This window comes from Osmerus mordax, chromosome 23 (assembly GCF_038355195.1).
Source record: "Osmerus mordax isolate fOsmMor3 chromosome 23, fOsmMor3.pri, whole genome shotgun sequence".
NCBI classification, from domain to species: Eukaryota; Metazoa; Chordata; class Actinopteri; order Osmeriformes; family Osmeridae; genus Osmerus; species Osmerus mordax.
Genome location: NC_090072.1, coordinates 8,667,057 through 8,684,081, shown reverse-complemented (window position 1 = coordinate 8,684,081; position 17,025 = coordinate 8,667,057). Strand labels below are relative to the sequence as shown.

The following is a 17,025-nucleotide window of genomic DNA, read 5'->3' as shown; positions in this document are numbered from 1 at the left end:
ACTTTGATTTTTGGGGGGGGATCGTCATAGCCGCACTGCTGGGACTGCACAGTACACAAGACTGCATGCTTTTCAGGCTATTCTGACCCACAATCCTTTGCAGAGCACTGGCACGACGAAGTAGTATATCAGAGTTTGTACTGTACATAAAAGTACAGAGTATTTCATCACCGTTTAAAAACAAGACGCATCACATGTATATTTTATATCAAATCCATTTCTAAAATCCAGTCACACAATATGAAGACGCATACAGTACATGCATAGCCATGATTTTATTACCCATCAATGTTCATGATGTACAATCATCCATCTAGAGGTCCAGATCCATGGTTGCATCCATGGAGATTACAACAATACGAAACAGATTACATCAAGATCATTGGCAACTTTATTTGAAAAGAACACAAAGCTACATTGCATGTTATGTCTTGAATTGAATTTCTTTATGCAACTTTGCTGTGTGATTTTAGACTTAACTGAGCTCTAATATCACCCTTCTATAGTATGGTATATCCAATTGTATGGAAATGTTATATTAACATTTTGTACGCTTCATATAATTGTTGAACAAAAAAGAAATGTGAACAGGTATCAAAGCCATTTCCAGACGTAATTACAATCAAGTTACCTCTATACTATTGCTGACTATACAAACCTAATAATTCAAGTACTGTTATTCTGATTCAAAACTGAGTAGTAAAAACAAAAAACAAAGGAGTCATTTGGTCCAACTTGCTCCTCAAGTAAAGACAGTTTCCTGTACACAAAGTAGGCTACAACCCGCATCTGAATTATCTGCTTCCTAGTTCTTGAAAAATCTTAATCTGCATCTTTTCAATTCGATCCAATACTCATGGCAATGGTAAATCTGCATCTCAAAAGTAGATCTGTCACTCAATGGTCTACCAGAAGTCCTAATTCTACACAGACAAGCCAGAAACAACCCCTGCTAAACTGCCAAGTCACCGTTGTAGATGTCTCAGGATTGGACCACTGTCAATATTTCCTGTTTCTTTCCTCTTGAGGGGTTGGCTTCTTGAAAAGGCTCAGCACAGGTTCAAGCCCTTATAAACCCTAAGGTTCATACTTTCAATGCCAACAACACACACACACACACACACACAACCTCGTTTTACTGTACATCCCTCAAGAGTACACCATTTCAATTCACTACAGTCAAGAAAACTCACAATTTGATCGATTAAACTAATCTAAAAGCAAACTTTTATAATTCTAAGTCAGTAAACTAGGTAGATTTGTGAAAAAAAATAAAATAATCATAAACGATATGTATAGTTTGTGTCAGTATGGTTAAAATAATGAATACATGTACAACTGCATCGCTTTACAAAAAAAACGAGTATGTCCATGAGCATTAATAATTTTAGCAGCTTTTCATATTTCTAACAATGGGAATCCATTTACATTTATTGGGGCAGAAAAGACTGGACTGAGACATCTGTTGTCTCGGTAATATGTAAACTGGAAAGCGGAAAAAGGGAAGGCCCAAAACAAAGTTACAGATGTCAGACTATTATTTGAGATTTCTGTTCAGGGCTTTGTATTAAAACCTTTGCTACTTAGCACTGGTTTAAATACATAACCCAGAGAAAAACTCAAATAATACAAAATATTATTCCTTCAGGTGAAAACCAATATTGGCCGCCAACTAAATTCACACCAACTGCACTTCAAAACAGCTGCCACTTTTTTGGAGAGCAACATTTCTAGTTACAAGTTAAAAAGCAAAATGCGGCCCTACTGCTTGGAACCGAAACATCAAGCAGGAAACCCCCATCTTTCCTAGAAATTTAGCAAAGCAAACAACTTCAAATGGCACACTTTTACACATCTCCTAAAAACCCAGCTTTACATTTACATTTAGTCATTTAGCAGACGCTCTTATCCAGAGCAACTTACAGTAAGCACAGGGACATTCTCCCCGAGGCAAGTAGGGTGAAGTGCCTTCCCCAAGGACACAACGTCATTTTTCACGGCCAGGAATCGAACCGGCAACTGGAGTAATAGCCCGATTCCTTAACCACTCAGCCATCTGACTCCCTCCAGCTTTATAGTCTCACAAGCGTCTACACCAATTCATGATGCTTAAGAATTGTGCCAACATGCGTCAAAAGTAACATGCTACTAGAACAGATTGCTACGGTTCCAAATGTAGTAGTACTCATTTCTTTGTAACAATCGCCATACCCAACACCTGTAAGGAGTCATTTTCCAAACCTGAAGTGTGAGTTCCAGGTGTACAGAGGAAGGAAGCTGTGGGTTTGAATACTGTCAAGCTCACTAGCCTGAAACCACAGTAAAACAAAATAGCTCACGATAGGTTGAGTCAAAACGGCCAACCCTTTACATCCTGTCTTTAATTCCAATTATAATACTACTGGGTGATTAACCAGTAAATTCCAATGAGAGGTACGGCTAGGGGTGCGCTCAATGAATGTCAAACATTCAGAACATTGTGGATATATCTGTATTCCACACACAAAGAGAATGTAAAAAAATATATATACACAAAATAAAACTTCAATACTGAGTGCTGTAACAGCAACTTTGTTATGATAAAAAAAAGTTGACATCTCATTGGATTGGAAAGTATTCCATGACAGGTGTTCTGGGAAAAAAAAACAGAGTACAGATTAGAGCTCGTCTGCTTTGTCTTTAGAGAAATTAAAGGCAGATTAAAAAATATGAACGCAGACTGCTTTATTGTACTCAAACAAAAGGTTGTCCTCTCTTATGTAAAGTTTCTCAGCAGTAATTATTTGCTCAGTACTCGTATTAGACAAAAGTACCTATACATTGCCCTTTAATTACAGGCCATTAGAGTAGCATAGTCAGAACTCGTCATGGAATGCTATCCAACATTGGACCCATCCGTCAACAACTTCTGACAGGTATCTTTCATTTATATACAAACTCTGACACAGGCTGTTGTTAAGCTTACTCCCTTTTTAATTAGGAACAAATACATTTAAAAAAAAACTCAGAGACGGCTCTCCAGGCAGACACTTGGTACACCTCTCCTGATCTTCCTAGGGCTGTCTGCAGCATCTGGCAGGGTCATCTCCTCTCCATCCCTGGAACAGTGCTCTACTGGTATAGCTCCTGCGGAACCTTCCTTAACCAGTCTTACTTTAGCTGCGGCCAACAGGACGGCACACACACACCTTCCAGGACACCTGGGTCCTACGCCTGACTAGTGTTCCGCTACGTGGAGTGGGGACACCTCAGGCCCTGAGCCCACAACGAAGATGCCTGCTCACCCACTTCCCAGTGACTGCCAACCTTCCGACAAGGTGCAAAGACTCCCATCTTGAGAAATGATACAATGTTGTACCCGAGATATGATGTTGTCTTATCTGTATTCACTTACTGCATGTCAGTTTGCTAAATTCATAAATCGAAATGAAGTCTCATAGTCAAATAAAATCTTCCATTCATGAAGGAGAACACCCTGGTAGAGTTCAGAAGAGTAATATTGATTTCCAATTGTGAAAAAATAAATAACTGTTTTCCCCCAAGCTTGTACAGCAAGATGAGACATATGGAATACACTACCAAATAATACCTACAGAACTAAACCTAGCAAAACACGGCACACGAATAAGTGTACAGAAAACATTGAGACAAACGATCAGATCAAAATAACAAATAAAAAAAAGTATCTTTGTTCTTAGTCACTCTCACTTAGCTTTGGCTTCGACGTGCTGTGGAAGCGAGCTAACCTGTCAAGCTAATCCCTTATCTGCCCTCTCATTGGCACTCGTGTAGGACAGTTTGTCGTTTTGATTTACTGTTCAATTGCCCGTTATACCTAGAAACTAGTTCCATCTAGGTCTGGGTCTGTCTTGGGTGGAAAGATGGTGGCGGTCAGATTTCCCCTGGTGTTGGGCCACGGCTTGTCACTGCAGGGGATGGAGATGGTCAGACAGATGGGCTGGCTCCAGCCCGCCTACACCAGAGCCCTCAGGGGGAAGGACAGGGCGGCCCCTATGGACAGCCCCAAGGCCAGGAAGAAGGTCATCAGAGCTCCGGCCGTCTCCGCATCTTTGGGCTTCACCAGCCTGACGGGACAAGGAAACAGAGATGAGCGTGTGTTTGAGAAAAAGACATGTGTGTGCGTGTATATCAGAGAACGTGGGAGAGATATTAGGCTTGTAAAGCCTTTCGAACTGAAAACATTTGAATACTAGAAAACATGAGCGTGGGTATCTGGGTGTTCGACCCAAATACATGGAAAACACAGAAAGACCCAGTGTGGAGGGATTCTTGAGAACACATAGCCGGTTGAGCAGAAAAGTACAGAAAGAGCGAGTCCACGAAACGAAGAAAGACAGAGCCAGGACTAAGGGAAAGCCTAGAGACAGACTGTGGTCACTCACTGGGGTGCGTAGGACATGGAGAGGCAGACGCAGTAGCCGCTGGAGAGGGAGAACAGCATCATGATGGCGGTGAAGGCCACGTCGTGAGAGAAGTACACGGGGAGATAGGAGCGCGTCTGGACGTTGCAGAGCATCAGCAGGGGCACAAACACCACCCTGGAGAGCACTAACGCCGGGAACAGACGACTCTCCTTCGGGGGCTGAAAGGAGATAAACACTTTTAGGCACCCATCCTCCTCCGACCTATTTTTTTTTTTTTTTTTTTTTTACACGTAAACATTGTAATGTATCATTTACAGTACTGTGCAGCAGTCTCTGGGCACCCAAGACTTTGCACATACAACATTTTATTGTGTGATCTGTATTTGTGCAGCAGTATAACATTTTGTATGTATGTATTTTAGTCTTGTAATTTTCTTTTAAAATATGTTTGGTCATTTGTTGGTCTACTCTATGAAGGAAACATGTTGAATAGAGAACCTCAAAAGACAAGCTGCCTTGTGGCTGTTGTTGTGAGGTGAGTGACAAAGCATATTTCTGTAACCAAGGGAACTTGGGACTCACCCATTGAACCAGGGTGGTGACAGTGCGTCCAATCCAGTCCATGACGTTAAACATGAGGAAGCAGCACACAGAAATGAAGTAGCGTTCTGGAAGAGAGTGCATAGTACAGTTCAACAGCCTAAACCACAGCATACACTAAAACCTACTACTTGGGTTCTTTATATCTTAAAGGGGTCATTGATTGCAGAACCGGGGGGTCATTGATTGCAGAACCGGGGGGTCATTGATTGCAGAACAGTTGAATAACGACAGTTCAGTGGGTAAAATGGACATACAGTGAACCCCAAAGTCCATTGACACCTCTTTCCTATGCAAATCTCACAATAAAAAAAAATGTAGCTGTAAAACGGTAGGTTTTGAAAAAGCCATTTGTAAGTTGTATTTGTAAGTTTTTATTTCAAGTCTCCACCTTCGTTGTTTCAGTGAGTGCTGTTGGCCGTGTTGCGTCTTTGCTCCGCAGCTTCACTCTTTGTAAACCAACCAATCAGTGCGCAGCTCATCTATATATTCATGAGCATACCATAAAAGGAGAAAAGCTAGCATTTTCTAGCAAATTCACAGGAAGCATCAGGGGGTATAGAACAGCACCCGGGCCATTTTTTGCCCAACCAATGTTACATACCCTATTCGGAGACCTTAAGGAACAGTGGGAAATACCCTAAAACCCAGTCAATGACCCCTTTAAGCCAAATTTATCTGAGTAAAAAGATAAAAAATAGCAGTAACTTAGTAAGGATAGGACAGAAGTTTGATACGTACCCCAATTTCCAGGGAAGATGGTCTTAACATCCACAGTTACTGCAGGAAACACGGACAGGGTGACAATGAAGACAAACACCACACAAAACGCCATCACCCAGATCTGAAGGACAGAGAGAGAGAAAAGAAAGCATACAATAAGAACATACACCAAGGGTCTGCACAGAAACGACGACGACGAAAGTAGCAAATTAACTAAATGCGTCTGCCTCTTCTTCACCCATTCACACACCAATGGTGCCTCATACCTGCTTGAAGACCTCCATGACGGACAGCTTCCTGTCCTCCATCTCCATGTCCAGGAAGGCCTGCCTGCCTCCACTGTCCCCCGCCGCGCTCTCCCCCTCGGCCTCGACGCCGCCGTTAGCCGTTGCGCTGCTGGCATGGCCATTCCGCTTGCCGTTCTCTACCGCGCCACTCTCTGCCAGCAAAAAAGGACGAGCAAGGGGGGTGGATGGTGAAGGCTGTGTTGCCACTTAAGCGCATGACATTGCATATACTAGACCCTGCTTCGAGGCAATATGGCCGTGTGTGTCACTCAGTGCGTGGCTGTCGTTCTTCTCATCAACAGGACAGCTGTCAAGTGTGGTGGACCATCTGTGTGTCTAGGAACTACACACAGGCTGTCTTTGTATGGGGGCTGTGACCGGGGTAATTGGATAAGACTGGGTAAACTGACCTAATGAGATAATGCACTGATGAATCCATTCAATTGAGTGTGTGTTTGTGTGTTGGGGGGGATCACCCAGTGTTGACACAGTACTAAAAAGTTCAATTTGATGCAAGTATGCATGAGACAAGAAATGTCTCTAAAGTTCCATAACCACTGAGAGAGAGGGTGTGTTTGTTTTAGGGGTGGGAATCTTGTGGTAGCTCACAATTCGATTCTTGGGGTCACGATTCGATTAAAAATCGATTCACAAATGTTTTTTTATTTTTTTTTATACAATATATGCTTACATTTGATTCCAGTTTGATGTTTAGTGTTACTTGTTTCTATTTGACTGTGATAGGCAGTTAAGTGTTGAAGAAAAAAATCCCACTGCATCAAAACCTTGAAATGTGTAGTTGTTCTTGCAGTTTAGTAAACTCATTGTTATAAAACTAATGCAATTGAATTTAAGCTGACTGCAACCATTCAACATATGACAGTTTTCTGTTATTATAAGCAATGCAGCCCTGAGACAAATAGAAAAAATAGTTCGTACAAAAATAGGGTTAAAACTTTTACTAAGATTTTTTTGTTTTTGTTGAAAATTTGTGAATCGATGTGAATCGCTAGAAGACTAAATCGCGATTCATGTGAATAGATTTTTCCCCCCACCCCTAGTTTGTTAGTTTTTTCTGTGTGTGTGTGTGTGTGTGTGTGTGTGTGTGTGTGCACGCGAGTCCCATCCTTACCTCTAAGCAGTCCGGCAGTAGCCCCTAGCTCGTAGCTCTTACTTTTGTCCAAGTAGAACTGGGCAAACTCCTACAGTGCCAACATGCAAAAAGAACACTTAGTCTTAAGTTTATCAATTGAGGAAACCATCCAACTTCCACAGGCTCTCCCCTGTCCACACGCACGCACACCAATTATCAACTTCTTCAGACCTGACAGACAGGTCCAATTCCCTGAAAGCAACATTGGTGATGTATTGAATGAACCGACTAACAAAGAAACTCCGTTTGCCACCTGGACCCTGAGGCATATTCAAATCCTTTTTGATTGTCTCTTGGAGCCTTTGCTACCCGACTCTACTGTGTGGGCAGGAGTAAGCTGGCAGGGTGTTATTAGAGCCAGGGGTGAGAGGCAGGGTGCGGCAGTGGGACTTACCAGGCGAGGCAGAGCCAGGTAGCTCAGTAGTGTCACCAGTGTCCCCACGCAGGGAGTGATGAAGTAGCCCAGAGCAGCCGACTCAGAGTCTGCATCACCTGAGCATGACGCACACAAAATAGGTCAGAACAGCAGCATTCAAATCCAATCAAATTATTCACCAAACCCTCTCCGGGTAACACCATTCTTCCATGGGTTGTTTGGAATCATTTGATTGTTACTCGGCAACAAAGGAGGTGGGATCGGTTGCTTGTGTATACATGCGTGTGTGAAAGCGACAGAGAGAGATAAGACTGTGTGGGACTCACTCGCTATGGCTAGCAGCATGGCGATAGCAGCGAACGCTCCGGCCAGGCCCTGGCCACTCATGAAGACGGCGCTGTACTTCTGAGGCAGCTGACCCACCAGGCCAAACAGACTGCCCTGCAGAATGGCGCCAAACGCTGGGAGAGATGACAGGAAGTTCACAATAGCACACACAAACACTCGGGCTTACCTGCAGTGTAGAGGAAAGACATGGAATACTATCACACTACCAGACATGTCATGTCACTTACACGAGATTCATGATGTAAAACACACACACACACACACACAGTGTTGGGAGACTCACAGTTGATGAACCAGATGGTTCCCATGGTGACGGAGAAAAAGCTGTCCTCCTCCATGGGAACCTTGACCAGGATGGCCGTGAAGATGAAGAGGATGAGGATGATGACCAGGCTGCCGGCGATACGCATCTTCTCCGATACCCTGCACACAATAATCATGTTTCTTTGACTCGCATCACTTTACGTCATACGTCTTTGAATGAAAAGCACAAGGAAATAGCTTGAAGTGTTTAATTGTTGTGCTAAACACTTTTGTGTTCAACTTTCATTTGGACAATGAATTCAATGGCTCACCGTTGATACAGGATGGAGTTGAGGAGTGTGAACAGCAGCAGGGGAAGCTGGGATAGCAGGGTCATCCAGTTGTTGAAGTAGTACTCTCTGCGAACGGTGACCGTTCCGTTGTGCCATTCTGTGGCATTGAGTCTGTTGTTGAAATACTAAGAACGGACACACAGAAAATAAACTTTGTTCCAAGTGCTTATCTATAGTTTATCCATTTCTTACCTCATAAGACTGTGGGAAATAGGCATTGAGGGGAAATGTCAACTGTTCACTGAAAATAATGTAAGATATGTTGGACAGTTTGCCAACACCATCATTTTTTCAGTTTATAGTTGCAGATTCAAGGTTTTCTAAATAGATGCTACTCAACTCGTCAAGACACATTGAGAAGTATGAGGCATGTTGAACCTTACCATTGCTACTTAACCTACAATGATTTAGGCTTCCATGAACCCCATTTAAACATATTTCCCTTGGGAAATAGATGCACTGCTGTACAATGGCACACACACACACACAGAGTATGTTATGGTGTATGAGCTAATTAAAAAGGGTCTCCAGCCCTAACCACGAGTGGTTAGCATCAACATACTTCACCCCCTCCGCTGAAATTCCCTGCCTGTAGTCCAGACATCAGGGGGTCCCAATCCCTAAATCCCTCCTCTAATACTTGACCCCAACATACCAACAACATAGATAATCTATCACACACAGTCCTCATAGAATGCTCACCCAAAAACATTGGACTTTAAGGACTCTTTGTGTGGACCAATAAATAACTAAACTATATAATTCTTGATTATTGTTTTTTATCTCCCTTAACTGACCACAAAATAATGACTACAAAATTAGTGTATGCCTCATGCAGCCTTTTTTCTAAACCTGACATGCCGTGATTAGACCATTGTAATCGCGTTACATCAAATATTGCCCACAGGGGAGGCAAAAAATGGAAATTTTCTGACAGGATTAGGACAGGGCTGGTGGGTAGGTTTACCATGGATGCTGTCATGAAGAAATTCCATGGCAGCAGAGTTCCTAGGCCCAGGATGAAGAAGATGATCCCCACCAACCAGCCCCTGGGAACAGAGACCACATCAGTCAAATACACCATAACACAGCAAAAACACTTGCTCCAGTATTTTTACCATTATCGATATCGTGTCTCTATGAGAATCATTGTGTCTTCTTAACTGCTAACGAGGAGAAAAGTATTAACCACAGCAGCAACTCTCTTCCAACCTCTGCTTTCAGAAAACTCATCCTTCCATGAAGTTTGCCAACTCATACCACCAAGCTGACAGAGTGAGAAGTCAAGCACATGCTTCATAGCTTTATTCGCTCGTGGGACAAGAATGAACCATTTAAGGAACAAACGCTCGCCGGATTCAGACCCTTACCTGTCCTGAGGGGCGTCAGTCCGGCCTTTCATCTCGTTCTAGAAGGTTCCGCTCAAACTAGATGCTGTAACGACAAAAAAAACAAAACACAAGAAAGTCCTTTGGCATCTTACAGAACAGGGGCTGACATTTCACTTTCCTCCAATAGCCTTTTGCTGTTTGCTCGGTCAACGTAGAAAACTCTCTAGGCAATTTAAAAGGTGCTAAAAAGGTCTGCATTCTAACACATAGCTGACAGAGGCCGTTCTTTAGTAGATGCTGGGAAGGGAGAGCGACGGATAGAGAACAAGAGAAGGGATGAGGGGGGGGATCTCTTGTTCACACTCCATTGCCCTCAATAGGAATAGTCAGTTCCATAAAGCCCTTGGCATAGGAGCTGACCCCTGGGTCCAACCTCCCCCTCTGACCCCATTGTCTGTGCGCTGAGCAAGAATCTGGAAATCCACCCCATGTGTACACACTTGGCTTTGTCGACACAGGGGACAAACGCACACCCTCCTGACCTCACCAATGCAGACAAACGCCATGCGAGTCCCGTCAGTGCTGTTGTTGCATTCGAGACGAGCAAATGAATCCAAATCGTTTCACACGGCCGTGGTTCAAGGTCACAGCCGACTGACAATCCTGTCCGCAGAGGAACACAAAAGCACCAGGCTGGGTTTTGGGAGACGAGACATGGCGAGCGGTTTTGTTTTGATTTGCTCTGTGAGTGAGTGTGCATGACAGGAGCTGGAAGGGAGCTTGGAGAGGTGTGAGCAGGTTTCTACACGCCCTGAAAGGATCTTTTAAACTTACAAGTGTGCCAGAGCAATGTTATTTTCAACCACACCTGAATCCAAACCCAACCATAAGGGATTTCACTTTAACACTGCCTTCCCCACATTACAGTTTTTAATCTGAACACACACAATTGTAGATAAAGAATTACGTACACAATATAAAATTATTCAACCAAGAGTAACGACGTGAATGAAGACAATAAACAGACTAAATAACCTATATAGGCCAACGTTAATTGCTTTCTGGTTGGCTTAGACAGCATCCTTGTATCAGGCAGCTCTGGTGGAGGTTTATGGTGTTGTGTGTTTACGGTCAGCGTGCTGGTATACCCTCTCCTCTGGAAAATGTGCACTTTGTCACTGGGCGAGGCCAGTTAAACTAGAACCTTTTTACGTTAAGTCATTTTGAACGCCACTTACTTGTGACTACAAGTGACGCACAGGTACAACACACTAAAACTACTCATACATACACACACATGATCTGTGACAAACAACTGATAGAGGAATGTAGAGGAGTGAGAAAAAGGATTCCTGCTGTACATGACAAGATATTTTTGCTGGTACAAACCACTTGCCAAACATGTTTTGAATATGTTATAAGTTCAATACTTGATACAACACACCAGAAAATGTGAACTAAAACCTGTGCAGATTAGATCAAATCCACTAAAATGGTTCGTAAAGCAAAACAGAAGACAATTTACATGTACAGTAGCAGTTCTGTGTATGTTTAACCCAAAAACCTTAAAGCCTAACTATGCAACATGCTTTAAGCAGAGAGCCAGAACTGATGTGTGTGTGTGTGTGTGTGTGTGTGTGTGTGTGTGTGTGTGTGTGTGTGTGTGTGTGTGTGTGTGTGTAAGAGAGGTGTAAGGACACACAAAAGTCATGAGATGCATCACATAGGCTAACACTAAAAGCCCCCCATGGCAACTTCCATTTCAGTGGAAAAGCCAGTCAACTGATATTCTGGAAAAGAACAAACCAACCCAGTTTACAAAGCACTCGATGGTTTCTGTTAATTTGGTCTGATGAGGCTTTGTTGCTGGAATTGAGTCCAAAGGGGTTCACTAGCACCAAATTCAACATGGTTTCTATCGGAGGGATAGAGAGAACTATTAGCAGGCAAGTCGTCGTGACACAGTCTCTGGCAAGGCTGTTTCTGAGGCCCGGGTAAGCGTTTCCAGCTGACCACAAGGTCTTTTAGAGGTTGAGACCTTGTGAGTGGTCAACTAAGGTAAATGACTGTAGCTGATATCAGAGGACCTAATCATGTGATGTAACAAACACATGGTCCCAAAGGCAGCACACCTTGGAAAATTCCATGGACGAATACTAAAGCATTCACCTGTTCTAATTTGCATTTAAAATTCAGCTGTTTTAAAGAAATCGCTTATGGACAGGGGAAACTAATTTAAATTCCATCCAAGCATATGGTGATGGAATCAGGTGATTAAAAGGATTAAAAAGCCAACAGAGTTAAGGAATGTGTAGCCTAAAGGGTTGGTGTGTCACGTTTGGTCGACCCTACATGGTCTGTGTCTCGGTCTGAAAAAGACGGTGTGACTGAAAGCTTTGCAATATATTTCCGACATTTTCGCCTCTTAAGTGTGCTGGACATCCCCCGACTTTAAATAAGAATAGTTGACCTATGGATCTTTAAGCAAGCAAAAATCTATTTAAACATTCACATTTCAAATAAAAGTATCTGATATGTTCTATGTTATAATATGACAACAATGAAGGCTGATGCCTTACCGCAGGTAAGATTACAGTCCAGGCCTTTTCTGTCCCTGCCTCTTTCTACCCGTCACTGTCAAATAAAGCTGAACATGCCCCCAAAAATATATATCTTTTAAAGTGCAATTTCACCAGCATGAAAACAATGCTTTGGCCTCCCCCCCCCCCCCCCCCCCCCTTCCTGGGAAACACCACTTTCTCAAATAATATTTATAGCATTCACTGAATAAGTAGCTCATTTGTTTCAGAATGGATATGCTGAACAAAGACCTTCTGCAGATTTACTGACCTTTCAATGCAGTGTCACAAAGACAAGTGTCAGAAACGTGAGCGAAACGCAAGAATCTGAGAGAACAGGACGCAGGAAGCAAGACAAATAAACTCTTAGCATGTTTCACATGCAATGAAAACGTTTTGTGTCTATTCATTCAACGGTTTTCTAGAAACACATCATTGCTGACAGCTTAATATGTGAAGACTCCCAAGCAGATGCACTGATCAAAACACACAAACATTATTCTCTCCTCTACTAAACAAATGCACAAATGCAGATCAGTACTCACAAATTCAGTAAGTCTGCTGGATCAGGCCAAAGTCTTTGAGTCTAAGGTTTACAGAGACCGTGAGTGAGAAAGAGATAGTGTTTGTGTAGGTGTAACACCTAGAAGCCAATGTCTGGGTTAAATATGTGCTTCTGTTGGGTGGTTGCAGACCAGCTTAAAGCTCCGGATTCCCGTGAACAGGGAATTCTTTGTCTCCTGAATAAGTAATAGACTGTGTGTGTGTGTGTGTGTGTGTGTGTGTGTGTGTGTGTGTGTGTGTGTGTGTGTGTGTGTGTGTAGGAGGCTAGACCGACTATAAAGGAAAAGCTTTGTCTTGCCTTAGATCAGACGTGAAATTAGTCAGCTCTTCTAATTCAAACACAAAGTTCTGACAAATAACAAGCACAGAAGACTTTCATAAGCACACCTCACCGTGCCACCACAACCCTTGAGACAGCTGCTCAATTTCATCAGCTTTTGAGCACCACCTGCCCTACTACTTCCTGAAATGACAACTGTTTACTTCAACTATGATTTGTCAATCCAAGCGGAGCATGCAACCATTTACTATAGTGTCAAATCAACAATTTCAGTAATGATTTGGTTTAGCATTTTCGTTTTAGCGTAGTTGTTTTGTATTCAAATTGAAGACAAGTAGCCTAAACACCCTTAATACACACATGTATTTGTGCGTTAAGATGTGTAACACACGCTGAGCGCACATGCTGATTGTTTTACCTGATAGTGGGCTACAGACACCCGTATGATAACCAATAACGGATGACACAAACGGAATCACTCTTCATTGGACCGGCCGGTAATCCCTGACTGCGTCGGTTTATCCATGTGGCACCGATCTGCTATGGTCTGGCCTAGTAGACAATATGACCTGCTCTCTACCTGATAGCCATACTTTCCTCAATAACATTAGATGTAGCCACTCTGCAGGCAACCTTGTAATGGCACATCGTAGTGTAGATTGAAGACCGATACCACATCAGATGCTAAAGACATGTCACCGTAAATATGGTGAAATGCGTAGTTCGCGAATTCCTCTTTCACACAGGCTACACAAGTGTATTATTTGATGCGCCTCGTGTAATTTGACTGGTGTAGGCTATTTGTGTGTTATATTAACGACAGTCACATATTACGTTTAATGAAAACAATACGGAATAGGCCTACCAATCTACAAAATGCATAATCATTGACAATATCACTGCCAAAATCTATCAATTGTCCGTTCATTCACTGCCTTTCGTCACACGTTCATGATCAAACTCACCTTGGTTAGTATGGTTGATCTATGGCGACTGTCGCGTCACTCTGTTCATTTTGTATTTTTCTTGCCCGGATTAGCGAAACTAACTTTCAAATCGACAGCATAGAGGCAATCATAAGAATGTAATCAGAATATGTCTCCACGTGGTGCGGAATGTCTACATTAAGATTAGTAAAACTACGTAGCGTGTAATCGTGAATATCCATCTTTGTCCTTGCTCTTCGCGCGCTGCTGGTGCACAAAAACCTACAGTAGGATGCCCCTCCCCTTTCCCCTTTTATTAGATAGTAGGCTAAAAGGGGAACATCATGTCATACTAGAGAGGGTACAATTTCTGGGGAAATTGTATGGTGTGCTTGCTTGCGTCGGTTGCACAGGGGTCCGTTCTTGAATGACATTTTTACAACTGATTTCTGTATATTTTATATGAAAATGCATACTTATTATTTATAAAGATTAAATAGATTTAAAGGAAAAAAAAATTGCTGCTCATTTACAACTGAAAATACGAGTGAAGTGTAGAATGAAATAGATGTCTTCTCATTTCCCCTGCAAGAGGCAGCCTCATCGTTGAATCAAAACGAATAAATTTGGCAGACCTTTTTACATGTCACGTGGGGGGCGCACGAGCATAAAATAAATAAATAAAAATCTCTGCGCTGCGAAGCGCTTTTCTCTTTTCTATCATTTCACTGTGTGGGGAATTGGAAAATTGGCGCCCTGAGAAGGTGCTGTGCACAGAAGCTGTGTGAAAAAAGGGGAGGGGGACAGACAGCTCACCTGACTGGGTCTCCCAAATGGAACGGACAAGGGGGGGGGGGGGGGGGGATCCACTGTATAGTGCAATATTCTAAATTAGTGGGCTAAAGTCAGTTGCACCTCGATTTTCTACCAAATAACGCACATTTCATTCATAATATTATAAATATAGGCCTAAAGTTCCTGCAAATTTTTGTTTTTTTTAATTGTGTGAAATGGCTAATAAAACTAGAGAGGGTACAATTTCTGGGGAAATTGTGGGGTGTGCTTGCTTGCGTCGGTTGCACAGGGGTCCGTTTTTGAATGACATTTTTAAAACTGATATTTCTGTATATTTTATATAAACATGCATACTTATTATTTATAAAGATTACATAGATTTAAAAGCATTTTTTTTTTGCTGCTCATTTACAACTGAAAATACGAGTGTCGAATGAAATAGATCTCATTTCCCCTGCAAAAGGCATCCTCATCTTTGAATCAAAACGAATAAATTTGGCAGACCTGTGTAAAAATTGACCTAATCTCTATGACGTAAAACGTCCTTTTAAGTTTTCCCTTCTCGTGATATTTTAAGGCATTTAGCCTACTCATATTGCATTCATTCATGAATAAAGAACCCCCTTTGAAGATTATTCTACGACGTTACTGGCAGTAGAAGATTGAATCGCGATTCAAACAGTACCATCTTCTAACTGAAAATATGCCCCCAAAAACTTAAATAAGCTTGACATTTATTTAGTGGAAAATCGCTTTCATAAAAAGCTCACTGGTAGCGATCATTGTCAGTAACAACGCAAAGTGCGATATAGCCCTGTGTGGACCTGCCCCGGTAAATTGTACTACTACAGTACAGTAGACTACTGCTGTGTTCGTCTTGGTAGCGATTGCGTTGGTTGAATTGGATTTAACGTTCCGTAGTACGGTTTAGGCTGAAATTAATTATTTTCATGAACAGATTGACAAAGTTTAGGCTGTGGCAATGAAGTTAAGGTTAGCAGTTAGATAGACTTTGATTTAAGTAAGGGGAGTGCCGAACATGTTCTGTCGCCGTTTGACTTCCTACAGCTGTGCATGTTTTTGTAGTGTCTCGCGTAGGCTACAGCGTTGCAGTGAGCAACACTGGTTTGAAACCACAGGTAATGATAATTTCACCCACAAATCGTTTACTTGTAATGTAATGTCATAATAAATCCTACAACGAAAATGTATTTGTGAGGAATGTTTATTTTAAAGATTGAAAACAGATGCATCATAGACCACTGTAGTATGTGTTGCCCGGGCAACAGAGGCTAATGTCATGATGCTAATGCTTCAGTGAAATAGTAGACTACCGTTTCCAAAAGTAGATGTGGGCCTACTTCCTCAATAATATCAGCTAATATTGTACATTACATTTCATAATTGTGTTTCACATCACAAAGTAAAATGAGTAAATAGTTATCACCCTGGCCTCTTTGCTTGTGGCGTTCCTGCAGCTGCCTTGCAGTAAAGCTATAGTTAGCCTAGCTATCCCCCAAGTTAACAGATGTGAAACGAATGTTCTGCTACAGGTAGTCACGCGTGTTTTCGTGACGTTAGTGACGTAGTGACGTTAGTAACGTCAGTGACTGTGGCTAGCAAATTAGCCACCGTTAGCTTCACTTTTCACCACAAAAACGCAATTTCTACTTAAACCATGCAACGGAACGTAAATAAAAATACAACCAACGCAATCGCTACCAAGACGAACCTTTTGACACCGCCGTTGTGTATGTAGTCCAAATATTGACTAATCCTTAGGGGGGCGAAAATAAATAAATAAATATATATGTGAGAGAACAAAGGTTGAGCTCTCGCGGAAGGCTTGAGCACACCCAAATATATGCATGACATGTCTGATGCTAAAAATAGTTAATATATTGTGATGTATAGTTAATCAATAGTGATGTTTCTCAGTGTGCGAATTACTGGGGGGTTTGGGGGGCGGGGGTATCTAACCCACCTGATTAAGGCTCGGACCCCCCCAAAAGAGGTAAAAACCACAGGTCGGGGGGGTCGATATATCGTTCTTACCTGTAATCGTAAATATTACAATATATT

At 42.2% G+C, this 17,025-nt stretch overlaps 1 protein-coding gene across 1 annotated transcript; it reads right to left on the bottom strand.

The window, feature by feature from the left end:
• Positions 1–373: 373 nt before the first annotated feature.
• LOC136967929 (equilibrative nucleoside transporter 2-like) lies at positions 374–14,315 on the bottom strand. Its single transcript, XM_067261930.1, has 13 exons — positions 14,188–14,315; positions 9,839–9,902; positions 9,436–9,517; positions 8,448–8,593; positions 8,156–8,295; positions 7,851–7,985; positions 7,543–7,640; positions 7,128–7,197; positions 5,975–6,147; positions 5,727–5,829; positions 4,968–5,053; positions 4,404–4,603; positions 374–4,085 (listed from the first exon to the last, which is right to left on the bottom strand). Exons 2-13 carry the CDS (start codon positions 9,868–9,870, stop codon positions 3,974–3,976), a joined length of 1,377 nt encoding a protein of 458 aa, XP_067118031.1. The 5' UTR covers positions 9,871–9,902; positions 14,188–14,315; the 3' UTR covers positions 374–3,973.
• Between the last annotated feature and the right edge of the window lie 2,710 nt (positions 14,316–17,025).